Here is a 25,407-nt window from a genome sequence, read left to right as displayed (position 1 = left end):
GGCTTCCCTAAAATGAAGTGACACTCGAGTTACAGAGGTAAAATATGTAGATATGGCATTGTGGAAGCCAGGTCTATACCTCCTAATAAGATATCCAGCACTTAACAAACACACACACACACACACACACACACACACACACACACACTTTCCCCATCTTTTTAGTACAAGAAATTCAAAAAGATTTTGTGCTAAGCAAGGCTATACAAAAACAAACAAACAAAAACATTGTCTATCTTTTCCTGGGATAGAGAAATTTAATAATTACAAAAAAAAAACATACTTGGGATTAAATAATCTCCTCCATAAAGAAGCATGGTGACATTATGTCCATGATCTTGAAGTATCTGAGATACCCGGTCCAGCAGTAAATAATGGCTTCCACCTAGGGACAATAAAATATTTCATTTTTGTAAAGGTGAGAATGGAAAATCTGAAACTGATACTGGGGATAGGGAAATCCAGGATAAGTGAGCAGAGCATTGACGGTTAGTAGAAGAAAATGAGTTTCTTTAGGATAAGCCCCAGACCAGATACCCACATTCTTTCTGGCCAAATCTTGACATGTAGCAATCTTATATGAAAAATTCCCTTTTGCAATTTAAGGTCTCTGTGCCAATGAGATGAGCCTCTCTATGCTTAGGCTTGAAGAAGTTCATGATCTTAGTTTAGGTACATGCTGCAATTTAGGCAGGCTTAGTGAAGATACTATATCCTAAAGAAGTAGCTGTTTTCTAGAAATTTTGGCACAGTGCTATGTATGTGAGAATTAAGTGTTTCTAAAGGAGAAGCAATTAGAGCTATTTCTGGAATTCTTCTCTCTGGAATTTATATTAACAAGGGAGCCAGAAACATGGGAACATGAATATCAGTCCAAGAAACAGCCACGGAAGCAGAAGGGGGTTAGAGCCAATGCTCAGAGCCCAAATCCTTCGGATTCAAATGTATTTGGCAAGACGTTCCTCAGTTGGGGCCTGAAAATTGCTGAACATCAAATTACAGAATTCAGAATAACTGTGGACCCTTGGGGTGGAACTACAGGATCCTGTATGCATGAGAAACTGGGACATCACTCACCCTACAAAAATCCTGGGATCCTAAGGAAACAAGCTTGATCATCTGGGGAGGTACAGGTTCTATCACAAAAATATCTAAAACTATGTGATGTCAAAGAGCATTTTTCTTGAATCTATGGGTCAAGGAATAGAATTTGCCCATATGGGAAAGTGGGGATTATTTGGAAGATAAAGATCTCATGATGATTGGGTCAGCAGAGAGGGATGCAGGACTATAGAAATGGGATGTATCTGTGGAAATTACCCTAGTTTTTAAAATCTATAATTCTATTGCCTGAGATAACACAGATTATCGAAAACACAAAACCATACTCCCTCCAACTGCCTACTCTGGCTCACATTTAACCCAAGGAAGAAACGGATACAGGGCACAAGCCCTCTCACAGAGGCCATCATGCCTAAGGGTCTGGGTGACCCAGTGCGTTCTGGGACAGAGACGGGACCTCCAGCGCCTCTCACCTGCACCTGCTCCCTCTCAGAGTCTGGACGACATGCACTTTCAAGAAGTGAGAAAGTTCTTTTTTTTTCTGTTGCTTCTAACTATTACTAAAAAGAGATTTAAAATAGAAATCAAAGTTTTTTAAATGCTGATTTTTAGGAATCTCCACTGTAAAGAGTAGAGTTTGGGAAAGAGGACGGGCTAGAGATAAGAAACAGTAAAGTTGGGGTGTCCATGAGGGAGGTCTCGTGGGCTCTTGCAAAAGGCCCCTTATTCCCCTGACCCTCAGGGTCACTGTCAGGAAATAAAACAGAGATGCTCAATTAGACTCTGTGCTTTTTCCTCAGATTTTTGGGGATCTAAACGTGACCTGGGGAGACCCCTATCCTTTCATGATGATGCCACATTTTCCTGGGGAAGCTCCATCCTATGATGCCTCCTTATCCTGACAAATGTTCCTATTCCCCTTCTGTTGCTTTGGGGCCAAAGTAAAGGAAATAAACCTGACTTCCTGCAGAATTGGCTGCTTCACTATCCTTCAAAAGCTTCGAGCAGCAAGGGCAAAAGGGAGAGGGGCTCCCAAGGACTTGACTGTCCTGGGGTCCCCTCCTGTGCCCATCAGTTCTGCAGGTGTCCTGTGAATGACACATTCCCAGTCTGGGCTGCTGCCCACAAGAGTCCCCATCCTTGGCCTCCAAGAGCCTAAACTGACCTCGCCTTCCACTTCCTACAGCATCTACTGCACACCTCCAGACGTCTGGGGTATGCCTCTGAACGTCCAGCCTCACCCTGGAGTAGATGGCTCGAGGTCTCCAGGTCAGCCCTGGATCTAAATTCTGGCCCCAGCTATGCACCATGGGAAGCACCTACAAGGCAGATTTTTTTTTTTAAGTTTTTATTTATTTATTCATGAGAGAGACAGAGAGAGAGAGAGAGAGAGAGAGAGAGAGAGAGGCAGAGACACAGGCAGAGGGAGAAGCAGGCTCCATGCAGGGAACCTAATGTGCCAGGATCATGCCCTGGGCCAAAGGGGCAGGCACTAAACCGCTGAGCCACCCAGGGATTCCCTACAAGGCAGATTAAAAGAGAAGAAAGGAAACCACTGTTTTCTCAAGAACTGACTTCCCCAGCCCAGCAGTGGGGACCTCTCTGCGACACAGGCCTGCCCACCTCTACCTCAGCCAGCCTGGGACACAATCCAGTCTGAAAACCCGGGATGCAGCTGTCTCTGATTTTCCCACCAAGCACTCACCCAGTGAGGATACAGTCAGGATTTTGGCGGCCTCTGAGAGCAGGAACCCAGACAGGAGGAGGCAGGCTAGCAGCAGCGCCCACTGTCTGGCCATGTTCGCTCCTGGACCAGCTGTGGAGCCCAGTCCTGTGCCCTGTGCCCTGAGCCTGTGCCCTGGGGACACACTCTGTGCTGGCAGCCAAGGAAATGCACTGAGGGGACAGATTGGGAGGAGGTGAGAGGTGGATCCCGCTGTCTGCTCTTCCGTTTGTCTCTGCTCGCCCTTTGCTCCTCCTCCCCGGGTGCTTGCTCCATAGGCTCTTCTGTTCTCACCCTCCCTAACCTCAGGTAGTGGGAAGGAGGGGTCAGTGAGCTCTCCTTAACCCCTCTCTGTCCCTGTAATCGCTCTCCACAGAGATGATACTCTAAACCAGGAATGCAGAGACCTTAGGAAATTGCTTTCCAAGATAGTTCCACCTCCAGGTCACTCAAACCGATTTCCATTTTAGAGATCCTTTTCCAAATGTTCCCACCTCCTTTTTATGGTATTTTGATAGGGATTGCATTAAACGTGTAAATTGCCCTGGGTAACATTGACATTTTCACAATATTAATTCTGCCAATCCAGGAGCATGGAATATTTTTCCATCTCTTTGTGCCTTCCTCGATTTCTTTCAGAAGTGTTCTATAGTTTTTAGGGTATAGATCCTTTACCTCTTTGGTTAGGCTTATTCCTAGGTATCTTATGCTTTTGGGTGCAATTGTAAATGGCATTGGCTCCTTAATTTCTCTTTCTTCAGTCTCATTGTTAGTGTATAGAAATGCCACTGATTTCTGGGCATCGATTTTGTATCCTGCCACGCTACTAAATTGCTGTAGGAGTTCTAGCAATCTTGGGGTGGAGGCTTTGGGTTTTCTATGTAGAGTATCATGTCATCGGCGAAGAGGGAGAGTTTGACTTCTTCTTTGCCAATTTGAATGCCTTTAATGTCTTTTTGTTGTCTGATTGCTGAGGCTAGGACTTCCAGTACTATGTTGAACAGCAGTGGTGAGAGTGGACATCCCTGTCTTGTTCCTGATCTTAGGGGAAAGGCTCCCAGTGCTTCCCCATTGAGAATGATATTTGCTGTGGGCTTTTTGTAGATGGCTTTTAAGATGTTGAGGAATGTTCCCTCTATCCCTACACTCTGAAGAGTTTTGATCAGGAATGGATGCTGTATTTTGTCAAATGCTTTCTCTGCATCTGAGAGGATCATATGGTTCCACCTCCTTTTTAAAAAAGACTTTATTTATTCATTCATGAGAGACACACAGAGAGAAGTAGAGACACAGAGGGAGACGACACTTCCCTGTGGGGAATGTGATGTGAGACTCAATCCCAGTATCCAAGATCATATCATGAGCCAGAGGCAGACACCCAACCACTGAGCCTCCCAGGAGTCCCTAAATTTTCTTACCTTCTAACTGCTCCTTTGACCTCATACTGCCATCCCCATACCCCATATCCCAGGTACCTGCTTAAATCTCTGCTAGCTCTCCCATCTCAAGATCCCAGAAGCTGATTCCCAATGGGAAATGCCTACACTTATTGCTCAGAGTTTCTTCAGAAATTAACTTGCTGATAACAAATGCTGGTGTCCCCTAAGTGTTAAGCCCCTCTGGAGGGCCAGATCTTGACCTGATGCTCTGAACCTCTAAAGGTCAGTCTACAGATCTGAACAGGCATGAAAATAGGATTGGGAAGTGGGCACCAGGAAGTTCTAGTCTTATAAATGTTTGAAATTATTCATTAGAAAGATTTTTAAACTCTATCAACATTATTCCATTATTTTTCTTCAAGTTCTCTCCATGTTTGTGCTGTATAGTCTTTGAGGCCATGTGATTACATGCATACACATTCACAATTATCACCTGTTCAGATATTGTCTTCCCAGTGAAAATTTAATGTGCACTAGGAAGGCACCTTTTAATGTGAATGCAATCACATTACTTTGTCTACAAACCTTACCAATCCCTCCAATTGTCCGAATAATAACCTCTGTTGGGATATGAATTTGCTGGTATAGGAGCCAATCCAGAATCACACAGCGCCTTTAGTTATCGCATCTACTTATCCCCTTTCGTAAGGATTGGTTTCTCAGCCTTTCTTTGTCTTTCATGTCATTGACATTTTAAAGATTACAAGTTGCTTATTTTGTATGACAGATGCCCAGTTGGGTTTCCCTGATGTTGCTCATTATACTTCAGGTTACTAGGAAGTTTGGCAAGAACACTACAAAGGTAGTGTTGATTCCATCTCAGCGAATCACAATGGGAAGCACATGATGTCAGAATGTTCTGTTCTAGACTTGATAACTCTGTTGTTTAAGGTGGTGTTCATCAAGATTGTCAACAGTAAAGCTTTTTTTTTTTTTTTTTTTTTTTTTATCCTGTAATTAGGAAATAAGACAGGGGGAGACATTTTGAAACTGAAATTCTGTTCCTCATCAAATTTCCCTCATTTTATCATCGTTCATATTTCTTACCTGATTCAAGTATTACTGTCATAGTGGCAAATTAATGATTTTTTTAAGTCAAATCGTGGACCTGAGGCCCCACAGCCTCACTCACACGGAGGTCCAAGTTGTGTATTTGAGGTCTCCATGACTACATTTTTAAGAGTGAGAATCTTGAGAAGGGAATCATGGGAAGTGAAAACCACAGCATGAGCTGTGGCCCAAAGGCAGACTCCAGGCCTGAGCATCAAAGGAGGAGCACTTCAGAGGAGGGACTCAGGACAGAGACCACAGGTGGAATCCTTGGGGGCCACACATGCCAAGCTGCAGGACAGAGACTAAGCTTCCTGAGCTTGGAGGTGAGGTGAAAGGGAGATGTAAGAGCAAAGGCCAAAATGGAAGAGCTGGCCAATATCTCATGTCATATCATGAAAAGTGAAAAAAAAAAAAAAAAGCAGAAAGAAAGAGAGAGAGACTGAAAAGTTTCTGAGATAGTGAGTATATGAACCAGACTATGGCCATCTTGAGAAATTCCATCACTATAACTACTCTGTGGCCTAAAACCTTCTTAAGTACAGCCCTTTCCTCCATTTTTTTCTTTTAACTCACCCTTAAGTACACCCTCCAGGCAAAGCTTCCTTGATCAGTTCAGGATATGACTCCTTCTAGACAGCCCCCCAGTATATACTCCCCAGCCTTTAAAGCAGGTCTAGCTGGAGGTGGTATTGTGGAGACCTACTAATCTTGTGGCAGCCCAAGACAGTCTTATGTTTATGTAATAAATATTCATAATAAATCATTTCTCATCAAGCTGGACCTGTTTGCCTTTTTCTTCAGTCTCATGGCTTCTTTGGCCTTTGAAGGTAGTTGTACATATATCTCCCTTTCAGGGAACAACAGAATGAACTAAGCAGGGGTTATGTCTAGGAATAGGGAGTGGGGAGGAAGGTGGGGCTATCTTGCTGAAGGTTTGGGTCTGCAAGAGGAGTCCATTGATAAGGGGTAAGAACCCTGAGATCGAATTCATAGACACAGAAAATAGGACAGGGATTTGCCAAGAGTCAGAAGTGCGGGTGTGGGGTGGTAATCAGTGCAGTTTTAGTTTGGAAAGATGAAAAGTTCCAGAGATGGATATCAGTAATGTTTACACCACAATATGAATGTACTTAGTGCTGCTAAACTCTATACTTAGTGGCTAAAATAGTCAATTTCATGTAATGTATATTTTTTTAAAAAGACCACCAAGAGTGCTTCACAAAAATTTCTAAACAGAGACAGAAAATAGTGAAGAGCAATTTGAGTGCCACCCTCAAGTACCAATACAGAGAAGAAAACGGGTGTCCTGAGCTGGGGAAAACCATATACAACCAGTGGCTCCCCAAACATCTGTCAAGGCTGAACCTCCATCAGGCCTTCTTCTGCTTCCTGGTCCCACACAGCCACCTGGCCACCATGCCCAGCAGCTTCCCACAGAGCCACAGGGTGCCCAGGGTGACCACCAGCAGGAACAAGATGACGTCCAGCAGGTACTGCTCATGCCATGGCTGCTGCAAGGCATAGGGCTTGAGGTGAGCTGCACCCCCTGTCTGGAGGATGTGATCGATCCAGCCCACCAGCCTCTGGGTAGGGGTCAGGGGGTGAGAGCTCCTGATGATGCTGGCAGCCACGGCTGCTGACTTGTACCTGTTGGCAGAGACGGGGGTGGGGCATTACTCATGCGACCTCAGAAGTCTTAGAGACCTGCATCTCACACACACTTTCATCCAAATGCACAAAAGACTCAGTTTGAAGGAAAAGTTCTTGGCCTGGCCTTGCCACAGTCTAGGTGGGTCCCACTGAAAAGTTCTAACTGGTCCCTCCATGCAAAGATCCAAGCCTAGTGCTAAAGTGCTAAACTATAAAAAGGTGACCAAAATGTAAGGACACGTCTCTACCCAAGGATATTTATGGTACAATGAAAGAAAAAGTATATAGGAATATATGCTATGTAGTATACACGGATTTAGGGTAAACGTCCTTGAGACCCTAATAAGACCTCCAGTCCATCATGGTTATCACATCATTGTGCTGGATGGGAATTTACTTAAGAGAACATGAGCTTTTTTACGGACTCACTTAACAGAAATTTATCCGTTTACTTTGTGGCAGGCCCTGTGCTAGGCCCTGGGAACACAGGGGAAATAAGAGACACACCTGGCCATCCAGGGAGCTTACACTCTACTTTCTAGTATAAGGGACACACAATAAATTAAAACAAAGAAATGGGGTGGTTACTGATCATGAGAAGTGTTAAGACAGAAAAATTATGATTGAAGGGGCTGGAGAATAAGGTATTTAGGACTGTCACACAAAGACCTCCTGCCTCTCTGAGGAGAGGACATTGGAGATGACACTGTCATGAAGGAGCCATCCCTGTGAAGGGAAGGGAAGGATATCCCAGGGAGTAGCACTGACAAAAGGCTTAAGGCAGGAAACAGTGTGGCATTTTAGGGGACAGAGAGGCAACTCCTGACTCAAATGGAATTCTACTATAAGCACTCCAAAATATAAGACCTCTCAGAGACCCTGTATAAGTATATTGAGGTCTTCACCCTTAAGACAGCAATTGTTTTCAACATCTAACCTAAATTGCCTAGTCTTGTCCTCAGAGGAAACACATCAGTTGTAAGCATCATGCACGTATTATTCTGTGTCTTGGAAGTTTCAGCTTTTATTGCAAAAAAGTGGCACACAGTGCCCTTTGTGTTTTTTGTCTTCATTCAGCCTACGTTACCACAAGCCCAAAGAGCTCCTTACCTCTTATCTTCTATAACTTGCTTCATCTTCAGAGCCAATGTCTCTGCCTTGATCTGCTGTAGCTGGATAGAGACACCAAACATTTTGGCCTCTACTCGGACAAGGTTTTCAGGCTGGTCTCCAAATAGGGGAATCCCCACCATGGGCACACCATGTTGGATGGCCTCCATTATGCTATTCATCCCACCATGGGTGACAAAAAGACGGATGTGTGGGTGAGCTGTTGCAATTAAGAAACAGAGCAGAATATTTCAGATTGAAAATTTTCAGAATGAAAAGTTTCAGAAAACCAGGGAAAGGAGGAAGGGCAGAAGAAAATACAAAGGGAATTTCAAAGTCTGTTGGAGCCATTATAAAAAATGTTTTGCTTGGGAAATATCCAAGATGCATGTTACTAACATACAGGATTCCAAGTGCTGCCTTCTTGTGGAAATTCCTTGCTGTAGCCAGAACCTAGCTAAGACTCAGAACCCAGGGAATTCTCTAGACAATAATGCCAAGCAAGGAGTATATATGTCTCTCCATCCATCAATCTTTCTCTCTGTCATCCTAGTCACTCCCTTCGTTTCATCCAGCTGTTTTCTCATTGTGTCTCTCTCTGTCTCTTTCTCTTTGTCTTGAGCACTCTTTTCTCACCTGCCAACTTATTTCCCTCTTCTCTGAATTCCTGACACATTCATTGGCCCATAACTCATGTGGCAATCCTTAAACTTATACTGTGTGCGTTGTCTCCTCAAATACATGATTAGCCCCTTGAAAGGAGAGACTAGACTCTACACTTGAGTATTTCCACTTCCAGCATTTCCATCCCACCCTATTTAGAGCTAACTAAGATATTTGTTGAAAATGAAAAGTTTGTCTCAGCCTGTATCACTCAACTCCGAGGTGCACCAGAATCTTGTCTCTTCTTTGAAAGGAGCACCATGTGCCCCACTCCAGACTTAAAAGGGTTAAATTTGTAGAAGTGGAGACAGGAATCTGTTCCTTCAATTCCTCAAGTTATTTTAAGTCATTATCTTGATTATAAGTCTTTGATTCAATCAGTGGCTATGGCAGCAAGGGATCTGTAACAAGCAGCACTGAGCACAAAGAAAACCTATTGGGGGTGGGGGAGGTGAGGGAACTCTCTGGGACCAGGGACAAAAATGGACCAAATAACTATGAGGTTGTTCATCTTGGCACTCAGTTATTTTTGCACATCCTAAAGACACTATTGGCACCAATGTTGTGAAGGTATGAGTTATTCACACCTTAATAGCTAAGAAAGATGTGTTTGTGGGAGCAGTGGGTATATGTGTGTGTATATATATACACACACATACATACATATACACACACGTGTGAGTGCATGTGAGAGTGAACAGTTACTCATGAAGCCACTAAAAACAGTGGCAACATCCTTCTGATATGTATTCTCTAGAATCCATAGTTTGTTTTGGATTGTGTTTGGATGACCCTCTTCAAGATCTAATACAGTAAGTCAGGGTGATTTTGATGTCTCTTGATATCTGGCTTGGGATAAAAAACACAAAGGGGAGATGGCTGTTTGGGCACCTGATCTCATTAGACATAGGATCTGTAAGATCTGCCCTAAGAACTCCAGCTGGCTGTTCTGTTCCTGCCTTCCCAACACTTACCCTGCTATCAGAGCTCCTTCTAGTGCAAATGGGATTGCCCTACTAGAGGTCAGAGCCTGAGGAGTCCTAAAAGTATGTAAATGAGAAGGGTCAGACCTGGGCAGTCCTTACCCAGGAGGTCATTCTGAGGAAGCCAGTTCACAATTTTCACATTTGCTGCCAATTTGATCTCTTTGGGCCAATAAGGATTACACTTCCATATAACCCCTTGCGAGAGATTAGCAAAGGCACCATTCATCTCTCTGAGAAGTTCCTGAGTTTGAACGGTGCTCACCATGGAGCCCAGGGCTACAAGAACAAAACCAGAGTCTCCAAATTTGGCGATGAAATTCTCAAATTCCTGGAGAGAGGTAAGAAAGGAAAAAGAGGTGAACAAAGTTGTTCAGCCATGAAATGAAACCAGCTATTTACTGAACATACCCTCCCATCATTCCTAGGGCGCAGCCCATGGGACAGCTCAGTACTTTCTGCATGGTGCTTATGCCCATTGTGTTAGTGGGAATATTTTTCTTCTTTAAAATCCTGATGCTAGTGTCAGGGCCATCCTAGACCCTCTGCTCATCATAAGTCAATGGAGACATGGTTGCTTGGGAATTTCCCAAGGCCACCAGAAAATGGTAGTGTAAGGAAGAATACTGGTCGGGTGTTAGAGTCTGACAGAGGGAGGAGCTATGTTTGAGGCAACACTGGAGAAGCCAGGAGCAGTCTTCTAGCATAAGAAGTGGAACAGTGGAGAAAGGCTCCTGACCACTCACATTCAATGCACCGCGTAGAGTGCTTTGCTCTGATATGTTGTGATATTCTTATTAACTGATTTTTGTAATTCATCTTCTATGTTAGTGGCTCACCCACATGACTACAAATTATATCCACATAAGAAGACTTTTAAAAAGTGGTAGTGCCCAGTCGTAACCGTAAATCTGAGCAGCTTATTCTTTAAAATCCTCAGGCAATACACTTAAGTACTTAAGGTTGCGATTTAATGTTTTAATCTTGGCTTTAACACAGTTTTGGTCAATTCTTGCTTCAAGTATTTCTTCGGACCCTGACTCTGGACTTGTGGAGCCCCCCTTCATCAACTTCTAGCCCCTCTTTCCTGGATTGATTCCATCCAGCATAATACTGCCTGATTTACCATCTCAAAGGACCACTTTGACAACAGCTTTGTTATTCTTTTTAATTACAAAAGCCACATGAGACCACTATATAAAAACTGGAAAATACAGAGAAAAAATTTTAAAAGGCTCTCTTATCTAACAGCCATTACAATCCTTACTCCCATTATGCTCCCACTTAATAATCCCCTTCCCCTGCCCTATAACCAAGGCCTAACCCACCTTCCTATCAAATAAAGTCTCCTGCAACCCGGTCTGGCTATATTTATGCAATTGAATCTTCTGGTTAGTCTAGCTAGAGTCACCAAAAGAACACACAGTAGTGCCTGTCTTATTTTAACTTTGACACTTAGAGCTACTTATTCTCTTCAATTGGAAGTCCTTCCACCCCTAGCTCCATACATAAAAATCCTGCCATCAACTCAAAGCCCATCTAGCCCATGGATCATTCCCCAACTCTCTCTACTCACTCAGGTCAAGGTCAGTAGATAAAGGGTAGACACTTGGGTGCCTGGAAGACCCAGACCAAATCAAGGCTCTTTCCAGCTCTAAAATGAATGGTAGCGGGAAAGTCACTTGTGCCACCTGAGTCCCTGTCTCATTTACAAAAATGGAGGTGGCATCATACTTCCCTCCAGGTGGCAAGATATTATATAAGATAAATTCCATAAAATGCCAAACCAGTGCTGATAAGCAACAGGAAGCCAACTCATCTTACTCCCCGCCAGTTAAAAACTTCTACTGCAGTAGTTCTGAGTTTATGCATTCAAACCAATGCAGCAGCTTCCACAATGTACAATTCCCAGGACTGACCCCAGATCAATCAAATCAGAAGGCCTAGGTGGAATTAGGAATTAGGCCTCTATAACCTGGGGATGCAGGTGATGATGCCCACATTTCTTGCTGTGGGCACACAATCCCACTGGTTACATAACTGTTGTGAGTTTCATTGTGAGTAACTCATCTCTTTAACAATTCTCACATGTAATGAATGCTTGCTACACAGTTACTATATATGTGTTCATACAAAATGCACATGAAAATATCAACTTATTAAAAGGCTTATCCCAGGGCACCTGGCTGGCTCAGTGGAAAAAGCATGCAACTCTCAACTCTGGGGTCATGAGTTCAAGATCCATGCTGGTTTTAGAGATTACTAAAAATAAAATAAAATGAAAGGTTTATCCTACCAGGGCTAGGAGTAGAGAAGACCCTACATGTACTATGTAAGGAATTCCTCAGGGTTGTGCAATTCCTAACACTATAATTGCATCACCCTGAAAGTGAGCCTTCCTTAAAAGCATGTCTTAGATGCACTTGCCTCACCCTATTCTGTCCCAGTTCCCACTGGCAGGGCAGCCACCAACGGAAGAGCTCTGCATGAAGTCTATATTAAGCACTAACCACTTACTTGTGGCACTGGTTTAACAGGTCTGGCCATTAAGCCTCCAACATACACAGTGTTGGGAAGCAGGGGGCGAGCAAAATCAAATGCAAAGTCAGAGTTAACAAACCATAGTTCTGCTTTCTTTAGAAGATTAGACAACACTGGCCTAGAGCCTTCTGGGAAATGTTCCTTGATGGCGTTGTCATAAGAAGACTGGATTTGCCATTGTTTTCTGGAGAAATTGAAGAACATCAGAAAATTCTTCACTCGGCCCCAGAAGTCCATGTGGTCAGTTAGAAGGGAATGGAATACTGGGACATAAGACAGGGGGCATGGTAGTCCAAAATCTATAGTACCAAACGAGGAAGAGAGAATGGACACAAATGGTTTTCCAAGCTTCTCAGCAACCAGGAAAGAACAGTAGTCAAAATTCTCAATTATCACTAGATCAAAGTTCTCATTCTTTAAGATGTCCATGATATCCTTTCTCCTTAAAAAATGACTGCACTGAAGCCCCAGTAGTTTCATAAAGTCTAAAAATTTTCCAAATGTGTGTCTGTAGGAAAGAAAAGAAAGAGTGACTATTCACTGGAAGTGTTAATTTCACATGTGTAAAGGAATCTTGAGCTACAAAGAAAATATCCCAGGTGAGCAAGACCACACCTAGCAGCAACACACCTGTCCCACCACTGTTTACAAGTACCCTCATCTCAGTCACTTTGAGCACATGTTCTGTTCTGGAGAGTGTTCTCTTTTTCCCCTCCTCTTCCTTCTTTCATCCAAATCCCAAGTACTCTCTATGCCAGTTTTTTCAAAAAATTGTATCTTTGAGTTGTTAATTCTTGAAATCCACAGGCACATCTGAATTATGTTAACTGGAAACAAATTGCCACTGTTGGACCTTCTGCTCTGGATATCTTCTCTGACCATAGCAAATCTCAAAGATCTCTTTCTACTTGATAAATTCTCTAATGTTCTCATTAACTTTCTTTTACATACTGGCTTTTTATGAGTGATTTTCTTGTTTACTCAGCCAAACTGTGGAAGTCACTTGATGACACAGTCCCACAAATTTTGATCATACAGGCTATTTTTAAAAATCACTGTGGATTCTGAATGTAATAGATCACCTCATGCAAGGGACTAATTTATCATATTAGAACTCAAAACTCAGCTAAAATGGGAATTCCACCTTTCTATGCCCACAAGTCAAGCAATGAAAGAAAATAAAAGAAAATAGAGAAAGAAAAAAAAAGAGAAAGGAAAAGCAAAGCAAGGTCCGGTTAATAATAATATTATTATTAGCTTTTGTACCTCCACGTAGATTGAAGTATCCAGAGAAGATAATGATAAAGAGTACTAACATGTGATTAAGACTTTGCCCAGGGGAATATTCCTAGGACCTATCTCCTTATAATGCTTTCCCATCACTGCCTATATAGAATATGATTCTGTTTGCTTCCTGTTTATACACTTATGGAGAAATAGATAAAAATGTCCATCTACACTTCAAGGTAACAGAGGTAACAGGTGCAATAGCTCAAGACATCAGGGGCCCACTGGCTACATGGAGGACCATGAGAATCAATGCCCTGGTACCCTGTAATTATACACTAGTGTACCACTGCACCCCAGAGTGAGAAGGACCAGAAGTGAAGAACTTATTAACAATATACAGATCTCTGCCTGATATTTAGGATCAACTTCAAGTCATACAATGAAAGTGATTGGCAAAAAACATCCTTGGCTGTATATTTTTGAAGATTTCTTTTAACAAAGGAGTGTGACTGTCAGATGTTTTAGATAATTTCAGTAGTGCCATAAGAATTCCTAAAATATATTTCATTCATCATCATATCTAAAATTAAGCTAACAAAGAGAAAAAATGTTTAAGAATGCGTAGTTACCTATGCCTGTCTCCAAAAATATTAAGGGAGAAGACATAGAGCAAATAGTTGAAATATATAATAACGAACAGTACAAAATAATCCAGCCTCAGTATCAAATGAATAGGTTAGATCAGACCTAGGCAAGAAGGACTGTGGTCTCCCAGTTTGAGTAAGGAAAAAAGGTTCTACAGAAAAAAGGGAAATATAAGCAAGACTTTGACTAGTAAGTAAAATTTTCAAGGTAAAAAGAAAGCAAGATCACTGTAATTATTTAAGATGGATTTTCTTGTCTTCCCACATTCATGTCTAAGAGTAAGGAGTTATGTGTTCCTCTTCATTCAGACAAGGCAAAAGGAGTCGTGTCTTATTCTGCATGAGATTGATTGCTTTTTACAAGGACTTTACATGGCCAGGGTGCCTGGGTGGCTCATTTGGTTAAGCATCCGACTCTTGATTTTGGCTCAGGTCATGATCTCTGGATTGTGAGATCAAGCCCCTCATCAGGCTCGGTGCTCAGTGGGGAGTCTGCTTGAGATTCTCTTTCTCTGCCTCTTACTCTACCCCTCCCTCTGCTCCTGCTCTCTCTTTCTCTGTCTCACTCTCTCTCTGGGCTGCCCTGGCACCCCAATAAATGCATCTTTAATGGCTAGATGTTCAATTGTTACGAAATCAAGGTTCTTAAGTCTTCCCCCATTAATAGAATATGTGTGAAGAAAAGAAGAAAAAGTTATTTCCTTATTTCATTTCCCTACCAAGAGTGAGAGGGTGAGGTGCCTATGTTTCTGTGTTGGGGAGGTTATAAACAAAGATTATAAGAGAAGTGTTGAAAGTACATCCCAGAAGAAACAACCTCTACTTTCTACAGAAATCCATTCATGGAAAATAAATAAATAAATAAATAAATAAATAAATAAATAAATAAATAAATAAATAAAATCAATCCATTCATGGAAGAGGAATAGTGCAAAGCAAAGAAGAATCTCCAGTGATTAAACTGGATGATTTGGTGTGAATACTTGATTCCCCAATCATCCATGCATCATCTATCCCTTCATCTATCCACCCATCCATCATCCCTTTCTTATGTCTTCAGCCCAAACATCCATGCATCCATCCATTCATTTACATCACTAAAATAGTGACTCTTTGGCTCAAGTAATAAAAAATAACAATTACCTGCCATTCAAAGCTTCTTCTATAAAATAATCTACATACTCCTTCAATCTTTTGTTGTAATCTTCAGGTGGAAACCAAGGAATAACTTGGTATGATGTTTCCTTCTCTGTAAAATCTGAAAAACACCCATGGATTAAAAATGATAAATATGTCACAAAACATGGATTAGTATTAGTGTGATAATATCAATATTTGTTTGCTCAAATAATTTTACTTTCTTTAAATGTTTGCCTTTTGGACTACTTTTGTATTGTTTGGCTGCATTTTCATTCATTCAGCCTTATAAAATGATAACATGTATTGAGAACCTTACACTAATTCAGGAGTGCTTCTCAATTTAAAGTTATGGAAGCTTCCATTTTTTAAAAAGACTTATTTATTTATTTATTTATTTATTTATTTATTTATTTATTTATTTATTTATTTATATTTATTTGAGAGAGGGAGCACACAAGAGCAAGGGAAGGGGCAGAAGCAGAGAGAGATAGAGAGAGAGAGGGAGAAAACCTCAAGCAGACTCTCTGCTCAGCACCAAGCCTAATGAAGGGCTTGATCTCACAACCCTAAGATCATGACCTAAGCCAAAATAAAGAGTCATATGATTAACTAACTGAGCCACTAGGTGCCCCTGGAAGATTCCATTTAAAGCTTCTATAAGGTTTAACTATCTGTCTCATTTTACAGGTAAGGAAACAAAGGTAATTAAAGATGCAAAGTTAATTATCTTTAAGATAATTTGTCAAGGAAGTTATAGAATTTGATTTCAGAGCCTCTGTTCTTTCTGTTTTAGAAAAACTCATTTTCATTATTTAGAGTGGTAAATCCAAATGTTTTTTTTTATTCAATAAAAAAATACTAAAAAACATAAAATAGTAGACTTCTGTACCTCTACTTACCAGCATGGCTTCTCCCACATATTCATGTATAATAAAAAGTCTGAGTCCATTTTTGATGTTTGACTACTGACAGTTTTCAAGCCCTATCTCTCATGCCCTCTTCAGTACTTCATCTGATCAAACTATTAAGAAAGTCAGCATGTTCCCTTGGCCCTTGTGGGAGTTTCAAACTATGCAAGTTAAGTCAATGTGGGGGAACCTTCATCACATCCCAACTCTCTACCCACAATAAAAACTCAAACCAGTTATCCCTTTCTTCTCTGGAAAGCCATTTTTTAGATTTGCTTAGGAACCTGTCCTAATCTTCTAAAAAAAAAAAAGCATTATTTGAGTAATAAAAATTCTATACTCTCTTGTACATATAAGTTTTCATCAGTTATAACATCCAATCAAATTGTGTGTAAACTGGGGATACGTTAATGCACAGCCCTACATGTTAAAACCACCAAGCCCAATCTTAGTGAAATTACTACAATCCAAGTATGTACTGTCAAATACTTTGCAGTTACAGATTTCCAATCACAGGCTAGTATGTTCTATTCAGTACCTATGTCAATATGCTCCCAGCTTCAGTTTGCCTTCACCTCCGAAAGGACACAGAACACCTTTAATTTGTTGTCCTCAAAGTATTTCAGTAGTCCTACTATTGGCCATAATCTTTATTGGCAAGATCTTAATCAAATCCAACTTTCACCAGGAACCACTAGTACATTATATTGAGAATACCCTGCTCTAAGGATAATCATTTGACATACTCAGTACAGAGAAACATTCTCAAAGGAACTCCCACAAAGGGATGTGCCATTGCCACACCCAAAGCTCAAGGCCTAGGACCTCAGTTAAATTCCTGGGAATTATCTGATCAGGTAAGGCCTCTCTATCCATGACACTATCAAAAAACAACTATTAGGGCACCTGGGTAGCTCATTAAGCATCTGACTTTAGCTCAGGTGATGATCTTAAGGTCCTAGGGATTGAGCCTCAAGTTGGGCTTCCTGTTGAGCGGGAGTCTGCTTTTTCATCTCCCTTGCCCTCTGCCCCTCCCACTGCTCATGGATTCTCTCGATCTCTCAAATAAATAAATAAAATTTTTATATACAAAAAAGAAACAACTATTGACTCACAACACCACAATATCTCAACAAATCCAACAACTTTAAAACCTTTTTTCAATCTGGAGACAATATATTTCTGATTTATACATAAATCCATTTATGCTTAATTTTGAAAATTGGCCCACCTTGAATAATGTCAAATAACAAAAAGATCTAGAATTGGTCCAAATTGCAATACAGTAGGCGCTGTCATTAGTACCCCTTACATTTGCATTCATTATCAAGCCTTCAGCAACCTCTTCCCATGCTTCCTGGAGTTGTCTACCTGTGATAGCAGTATTAGTCTCCAATTGCTGCTGTAGTTAATTACTATATAAACTTAGTTGCTTAAAACAAAACAAATTTATTATCTTATAATTCTGGAGATCAGATGTCCAAAATGGGTCTCACTAGGACAAGAGAAAGGTGTGGGTAGGCCAGCGTTCCTTTTGGAGGCTCTAAAGGATAGTCCATTTTCTTGTTTTTTCCATCTTTTAATGGTTGCCTTCATTCCTTGGCTCATGGCCTCCTTTCAACTGGAAATGACATCACCCATCATCTGACTTTTCCTTCCATCATCACATTTCCTTCTTTTACTCTCTTGTCCTCTTCTCTCTTTTTAATTTAAAATCAATTAATTACATATAGTGTATTATTAGTTTCAGAGGTAGAGTTTAGCAATTCATCAGTTGCATATAACATCCAGTGCTCATTACATCAAGTGCCCTCCTTAATACCCATCACTCAGTTATCCCATCCCCCCAATCTTCTCTTTTTTTTAAAAGGACTCTTGTAATTATATAGAGCCCAAATGGATAATCCAAAATAATTGCCTCATCTCAAAATCTTTATATTAATCACATCTGCAAAGTCCCTTTGCCATGTAAGGTAGCATATTCATTGGTTCTAAAGATTAGAGGATCTCTTTGGGTGAGGGCATTACCTTCTACCATCATATTCTGCTCGCTGGACCTCAAATACTCATATCCATATCCCATACAAAATACAATCATCCCATCCCAACATTCCCACAAGTCTCAAACCATTATATCATCAACTCATAGTTCAAAATCTCATCTAAATATCATTAGCTTGAATGTCCCAAATTATATTATCCAAATAATTCAATCAGGTATGGGTGGGAGAGTCTGGATATGATCCATCTGTGGACCTATGAAATTAGGAAACAGTTTATCTGCTTCCAAGAAATATTAAGATGCCAGTTATAGATAATTATCATTCAAAATGGAACAAAATGGAAGGAAAGTATGAATTTCTGGTCCTAAGACATGTTGACTTCCAACTGGGCAGACAATGTTAGGTTTTAAAAACTGGAAATAACCTGCTGTGATTTGAAGCTCAGCCCTGAAGCTTGAAGTTCTACCCTCTGTACTCACTGGTCACACTCAGACACTTCATTTGTTCTTCATAAAAGGTAGTGTGAGCTCTCAGCTGAATAATTTATGTTTCTTACTTTGGGGGAGTTCAATGGCCCTCTTTCATGTCATTCTTTCTCTGTCTTTCTCAGTCTAAATTGGCAGTGTTTATCCTGGTATAAAATTCTCAAGGACCTTATGGATCTTCTGGGTATGTCATGGGAATTCACTCTACTATACAAGAGCTACTACACAGATCTTTAAAAATAATTTCATCTCTACTTTCGGCTTCAGACAACAGAGCTGAAGGGACTCATGATTCACACACTTAACATTTAAAGAGCTCTGTGAGACTGAATATTCTGACCATACAGAGGCAACCGCAAGAGGCTATCCAGCCACAACTCTGGTTTTCTCTTTCCTGACAGTGAATCTCCTAATTTTAGAATCTTTTGCAATCTGGATAGGCTGAGAATTTCCTAAATCAAGAAGTCCTCATTTCTTTATGATTAATGGTTTTTCCTTCAATTTATCTCTTTCCTCTCACATTTTACTATAAGAAGCAAGAAGTCCTCAATATCTATATTTTTACCAGAGGTGTGTGTTTATGATGGTTTACATACTGTCTCAGACAATATAGATTTTCTCTACCATGCTCCTCACTTCCTTCTTGGTCCTCATTAGCAGAATTCTTATATTTTCCATTAGGATACAAATGACATGTAACATCACATTAGCTTCAGGTTTAAAACATGATTTCATATTTGTATATATTGCAACAGAATTCTTAAAATCCACATTTCTACCAATGGTCTCTTCAAGACAATCTAGATTTATTCTATCAGACTTCTCAATATTTTTCCAGCCTCTATTGATAGCCCAATTATAATGCCTGACATTGGTTGGAGCCACAGTATATGTGAATATTGAAGATCTTTGCTTCTTCAACCTGATACCATTTCTTTATTAAAGTAGTAATGAATGAACAATATGGGAAAATGTGTCCAAACAAGGAGTGAACACATTGTAAGGTTCAAATGCTACAATACACTGAAATGGGCATCAGGTCAAAAATAATAACTCAGTCATGTGTTTTTTCCCTGTTTGCAGACATCTAGTCAAGGTAAAGAATTAATATGCTGTTTCAAAGCCTCAAAAATGCCCATGATTGGGGAATACTAGAAGAAACTCGAGACTCCTAAACCTGGAAGCTAAGGATGAAACTGAAGGGACCAAAAAAAGACATACAAATGGCCAACAGACACATGAAAAAACACTCAATATCACTCAGCACCAGGGAAATACAAATCAAAACCACAATGAGATAGCACCTCACGTCAGTCAGATAGGTAAAAATAACAACTCAGGAAACAACGGATGTTGGCAAAGATGTGGAGAAAGGGAAAACCTCTTATTCTGTTGGTGGAAATGCAAACTGGTACAGCCACTCCGAAAAACAGTATGGAGGTTCTTCAAAAAGTTAAAAATAGAGCTACCCTATGATCCATCAATTACACTACTAGATATTTATCCAAAGGATACAAACATAGTGATTCAAAGGGGCACATGCACCCAAATGTTTATAGCAGCAATCTCCATAATAGCCTAACTATGGAAAGAGCCCATATGTCCATCGACAGATGAATGGATAAAGAAGATGTTTTATATATATACACACAATGTAATATTACTCATCCATCAAAAGGAATGAAATCTTGCCATTTGCAATAATGTGGATGGAACTAGAGGGTATTATGCTAAGTAAAATAAGTCAGAGAAAGACAAACCCCATATGAATTCACTCATATGTGGAATTTAAGAAACAAAACAGATGAACATAGGGGAAAGGAAGGAAATATAAAATAATATGAAAATTGAGAGAGGCAAACCATAAGAGATGCTGAAGTCCAGAAAACAAAATGAGGGTTGCTGGAGGAGAGGTGGATGTGGAGAAGAGATAACTGGTTGATGGGCATTAAGGAGGGCACTTCATGTAATGAGCCTGGGTATTACATGCAACTGATGAATCACTAAGTTCTGCCTCTGAAACTAATAAAAAAAATTGAAGGGATTCATGATTTCAAATTGTTTATAGATTTTTATGTACATATATTTATTAAAGGGTTAGAAGGTCTGTCGCTTTTACTGGTTTCTGAAAATTAATGGGAACTACCCAAATTATTTTTTAATCAAATTAAAATTTTAATTTAACTTAATTTAACTTAAAATTTTAATTAAATTTAATTGCAATTTTCAAAATTAAGAATAACTACTTTGAAAATTAATATACTACAGCTATTTAATCATGTCTGTGGTAAACGCAGGTATAAAAAAGATATACATATAAATAATGTTCAGTGAAGGATGCAGAACCTAATCTAGAAGGTGATTAAAATGGTTTTAAGTGGGAACTCAAATAGATATTTGTACACCAATTTTCATAGCAGCATTATTCACAATATCCAAAAAGGTGGAAACAACTCAAATGTCCATCAACAGATGACCAGGTTAACAAAATATAGTATGTCCTTATAATAGAACATTATTCAGTCTTAAAAAAGGGAAGATATTGTGATCCATACTATAGCATGGATGAGCCTTGAAGACACCATGCAAAGTGAAACGAGCCAGACACACAAAAACAAATATTGTATGTTTCTACTTAAATGAGGTAACTAGAATAGTCAAATTATTAGAGAAATAAAGTAGAATAATGGTTACCAAGGGCTGCTGGCAAGGGGTAATTGGCCGTTACCATACAATCAGAACAGAGTTCCCGTTTGTGAAGATAGAAATGTTCTAGAGATGAATGGCAGTGATGGTTGCACAACAATGTGAATGTACTCACCATCACTAAACTTACAAAGCAAATGTTTAAGTGGCAAATTTTATGCTGTGTATATATTACCACAATAAGAATCTTAAAAGAAATTTTCACAGAAAAGAACTTGTCTTAATAAAATCTGAATAACAAAGACTGATCACCTTTAAAGTTTTATAATTTCTCAGAATTTTATTCTTCAAAGCTGCTGCTCAAAATTGCATCTTTTTTTTTTAATCAAAGCCTAAGAAGACATCAGATTGAGCAATCCAAAGCTTAAAGTACTAAATCCACCCAACATTATTATTAGCCTGCCATATTACCTTGAGCAAGCCATTTCAGTTCTCTGGGCTGCTGTTTTCTTGTCTGTCAATAGACAAGATTTATTGCTCATATTAGCTAAAATTCATTGGATTCAGTGATTTAGTTAAGAACGTCCAAACATGATTACACACAAATTGTTGGGCAGTCATTGATTTTTCAAGAGAACAAAATCATCTCAATGATAGATCTTAGCTGGATAAATAAGGGACTTCCTAAGAAAGCTTTCTTAGATTTCAGATATCATAAAGGGAGAATGTAATCTATGAAATAAAAAAGAAGAGTAATTTGTGATAAAGCAAAAGAAAATCATATATTTGCCTGAACACTTCTGTTCATGTGTTTTCATGCCGTTATGAAGTATCACTTACCAAAATAATCTGTACTATATGGAGGGTTGCTTGGGATGAAGTGGAAGTCAAGGTAAGGGAGGAAAATATGGGACTACAGAGTGTGGAGTGCTGGGATACAGAGCCAAGAAGTTTTCCAACACCTTGGAAAGTTTTCCAACACACACACACACACACACACACACATTTCTTGTTCTTTCAGTCCAATTAGATTTTAAAAATACTTTTCTAAGCAAAAGTCATCGTTGTTCTATTCTATCCTATGCACAGAGTAGAAGAAATCAAGAATTGGTGGGGAAAGATACCTGTTATCAATGAATTTCCTTTCTGGTGAAGCATGATGACATTATGATGATGATCTTGAAGAATCTGAGACACCTGGTCCATCAGTAGATGATGGCTTCCACCTAGGAACAATGTACAACTTCATATTTGTAATGTTGAGAATAACGTGCCTGAAGCTGATAGGTTGATAGATCCAGGAGATGAGAGTTAGGAAACAGAAATTTCATGGTGAGTGGAGGAAGATGAGCTTCATCAGTAAGTCTGTCCATCTCCCACCCGACTGGCCCAAATCCTTGACCGTGGCAAACCTCCATCATCCTCTTTGTAACTGCGGTCACAAAAATGACCAAAAGTCAGTGTGATGAGCTGTTCTGTTTACACCTTAAAGAATTCCTGATCCTAAGTACATGCAAATTTTAGCCAGGCCTTATGGAGACAATGCGTCCTAAAGAAATAACTGTACTGGTAGAAAGTTTGGCACCGTGCTGTATATGAATGTGAATGGTTCCTAAAGGGCAATTAATCAGAGTTCATTCTGGAATCTTCTCCTTTGGAAATGTATGCTAGTGTAGGAGCCAGAAACCTGGGAACTTGAGTATCAGTCCAAGAAAGAGCCATTGGAGCAGAGGGAAGCCGAGCCACCGCTTACAGCCAAAATCCTTGAGATTCAAATATACTTGGCAAGAGGTTTCTCAGTTGGGGCCTGCATTTTGCTCAACATCAAATTAAGGCATTGAGGGTAACTGCGGGCCCTTGAGGTAGAACTACGGGATCCTGTGTGCAGGGGAGACTGGGACAGCACCCTCCTAGAAAACTCCTGGGACCCCAAGGAAAGAGAAGCTTGATGGGCACGAGGTACAGGTTCTATCATTGCAAGAAGTGTCTAAAATCTCGAGCCGTCACGGGGCATTTTTGTTGAGCCTGAGTCTCCGCAGCAGAGAGAGCCCGGTCAGGAGGGAAGGAAGAGAACCTGCCCAACCGGGAAGCGGGGTGGTTGGGAAGGTGCGGCCCGTGACGCCGGGTCACAGGGGGGTCACGGGACTACAGGCGCGCGTGTATCCGTGGAGGTTAGTCCGGTCTCGTGTATTTATGCTTGTGTTGCCCGGGGCAACGTGGATTCCGCAACAAGCCCCTGCGGCCTCGGCGGGCCTGCTCGGGCTCACGTTGAACCCGACGAAGGCCCCGAGAGAGGCGGGGGGAGCCCGCCCGCGGAGGCCGCCATGCTTGTGGGGCGCGGTGCCCCGGTGCATTCTGGGACAGAGGCGGGGCCTCCGACCGCACCTGCTCCCGCTGCGAGGCCCGGGTCACCGGCTTTCAACAGGTGAGGGAGCTCTTTCACGTCACTGCCACTAACAATCAAAACAGAAAAAACAAGAGTTCAAAAGGAGTTACAGGGTCTCTTAAAGAGTTTTTTTTGTTTTATTCTGTTTTGTTTTGTTTTGTTGTGTTTTTTTTTTAAGATTTTATTTTTATTTATTCATGACAGAGAGAGAGAGAGAGAGAGAGAGAGAGAGAGAGAGGATGAGAGAGACACAGGCTCCATGCAGGGAGCCTGACGTGGGACTCGATCCCGGGTCTCCAGGATCACACCACGGGCTGAAGACAGGCGCTAAACCGCTGGGTCACCGGGGCTGCCTTTTTTTTTTTTTTTTTTAAGATTTTATTTTTATTTATTCAATTTGGGTTTTTTTTGTTGTTGTTGTTTGTTTGTTGTTTAATCCCCACTGAAAAGTGCGTGGGAATGGAAGCTGTGGAGACGCTGGTCTTGGGGAAGAAACCCCAACTAAATCCCTGGTATGTGCCATTAGGGAGGCCTGGTGTGCTCTGGCAAAAGGTGCCTCACCTCCTGAGTTTCCTGCTGGGGGGTGGGGGGACTCTTTGGGGGTTTAGATGAGATTGTTCATGATTCCCTCGAGCTCTAAAATCTCCTAATTCCCAGTGACTTGCGCGCAGTAAGTGACCTAAAAGAGCCCCCACTGCGGGTGGAGATGCTATCTTGGGAAAGCCTCATCTTATGATGACCCTGGATCCTGATCCTCTTCCCTTTATCCCTTTTCTTTTTCATCGTCTATTCCCTTCCGTGCAAAAGTAAAGGAAGTAAAACCGAGGCCACAAAACGCAGAATTAGCAGCCCCTCCCCCCCCCCCGAATCCTGCAAACACTTGCAGCCACGTGAGACCCGAATGTCCAGGGCCCAGTCCCCAGCCCTGGCCCCTACTCCAGGTTTCCTCTGGATGAAAGCACTCCACCCTCCTAGGTGTCCCCTGCTCCACCCTGGCTCCCAGGCGGTGCTTCTGGGGCAGAAGCACCCCCGGAGCCCCCCGCCCTGACCTGCGAGGGGCTGCAAACGCTCCCACCGTGCCCATTGGCAGTCGCTGCGCACCACGCAGCCGGAGCCCCGGGGGAGGCGGCCGGGGTCTCCGGCCCTGGGCGGGATCGCAACCTTCTGGACCCAGTCCCGGGCCTCGGAGAGCCAACCTGAGTGGGGAGAGGGAGGAGGAGGTGCTGTATTCCCTCGGGGAGCGTCTTCCCGCCGTCGGGCTCCTCCTTTCCCCCGTCGGGCGCGTAGCCTGGGACTCCGGCCCAGTCCGGACAACCGAGGGAGAGGCTGGGACCGGAGCTGCGTGCCGAGCCAACCCCGAGTGCCGGGGGCACGCCCGTCGGTCCTCCCGCCGAGCACTCACCCACCAAAGACACGGTCAGGATCCTGGCGGCCTCGGAAAGCAGGACCCCCGGCAGAAGGAGGCCGCCGAGCAGCAGCGCGCGCCCGGCCATGGTCGTGGGGGCGCGTCGGGAAGGGCAGCCCCGCGCCCCGTGCACCCCGTGCGCCCTGGGGACACGCTCGGCTCGCAGCTCAGGAAAGTGCTGGCGGGCAGACGGGCCCCGCCTGTGCTCTCTCGGCTTTGTGGCTTCTTGCCCTTCTGCTCCTCCTCCCAGGATGCTCGCCCCACTGGCTAATTTGGCCTCACCCTCCCTAACCTCGGGCAGTGGGAAGGAGGGGTCAGTGAGCTCTCCTTAACCCC

The 25,407-nt window shown here is 41.9% G+C and overlaps 2 protein-coding genes across 7 annotated transcripts in view; both read right to left on the bottom strand.

Moving 5' to 3' along the window:
* Positions 1–6,304, bottom strand: part of LOC140632653 (UDP-glucuronosyltransferase 3A1-like) — a 34,865-nt gene extending 28,561 nt beyond the window's left edge. The window contains exons 1-3 of one of the 6 annotated variants that reach the window (XM_072824894.1): positions 4,750–6,304; positions 2,768–2,958; positions 284–385 (exon numbers count right to left, since the gene is read on the bottom strand). In XM_072824894.1, the coding sequence (XP_072680995.1) occupies positions 284–385; positions 2,768–2,861 (196 nt within the window). In that variant the 5' untranslated portion in view covers positions 2,862–2,958; positions 4,750–6,304. The remainder of the gene's footprint in view (positions 1–283; positions 386–2,767; positions 2,959–4,749) is intronic. The other 5 variants (XM_072824893.1, XM_072824896.1, XM_072824895.1 and 2 more) reach the window with 5 other exon arrangements.
* Positions 6,305–6,445: 141 nt separating this feature from the next.
* On the bottom strand, positions 6,446–25,265 carry UGT3A2 (UDP glycosyltransferase family 3 member A2). The gene is made up of 7 exons (XM_072824899.1): positions 25,069–25,265; positions 22,405–22,506; positions 15,242–15,356; positions 12,201–12,732; positions 9,786–10,014; positions 8,038–8,257; positions 6,446–6,924 (listed from the first exon to the last, which is right to left on the bottom strand). Exons 1-7 carry the CDS (start codon positions 25,157–25,159, stop codon positions 6,648–6,650), a joined length of 1,566 nt encoding a protein of 521 aa, XP_072681000.1. The 5' UTR covers positions 25,160–25,265; the 3' UTR covers positions 6,446–6,647.
* Positions 25,266–25,407: the final 142 nt, after the last annotated feature.

Source organism: Canis lupus, chromosome 4 (genome assembly GCF_048164855.1).
Source record: "Canis lupus baileyi chromosome 4, mCanLup2.hap1, whole genome shotgun sequence".
Lineage (NCBI taxonomy): Eukaryota > Metazoa > Chordata > Mammalia > Carnivora > Canidae > Canis > Canis lupus.
Note: the sequence above shows the minus strand (reverse complement) of the source record. Positions and strands in the feature narration are given on the sequence as shown.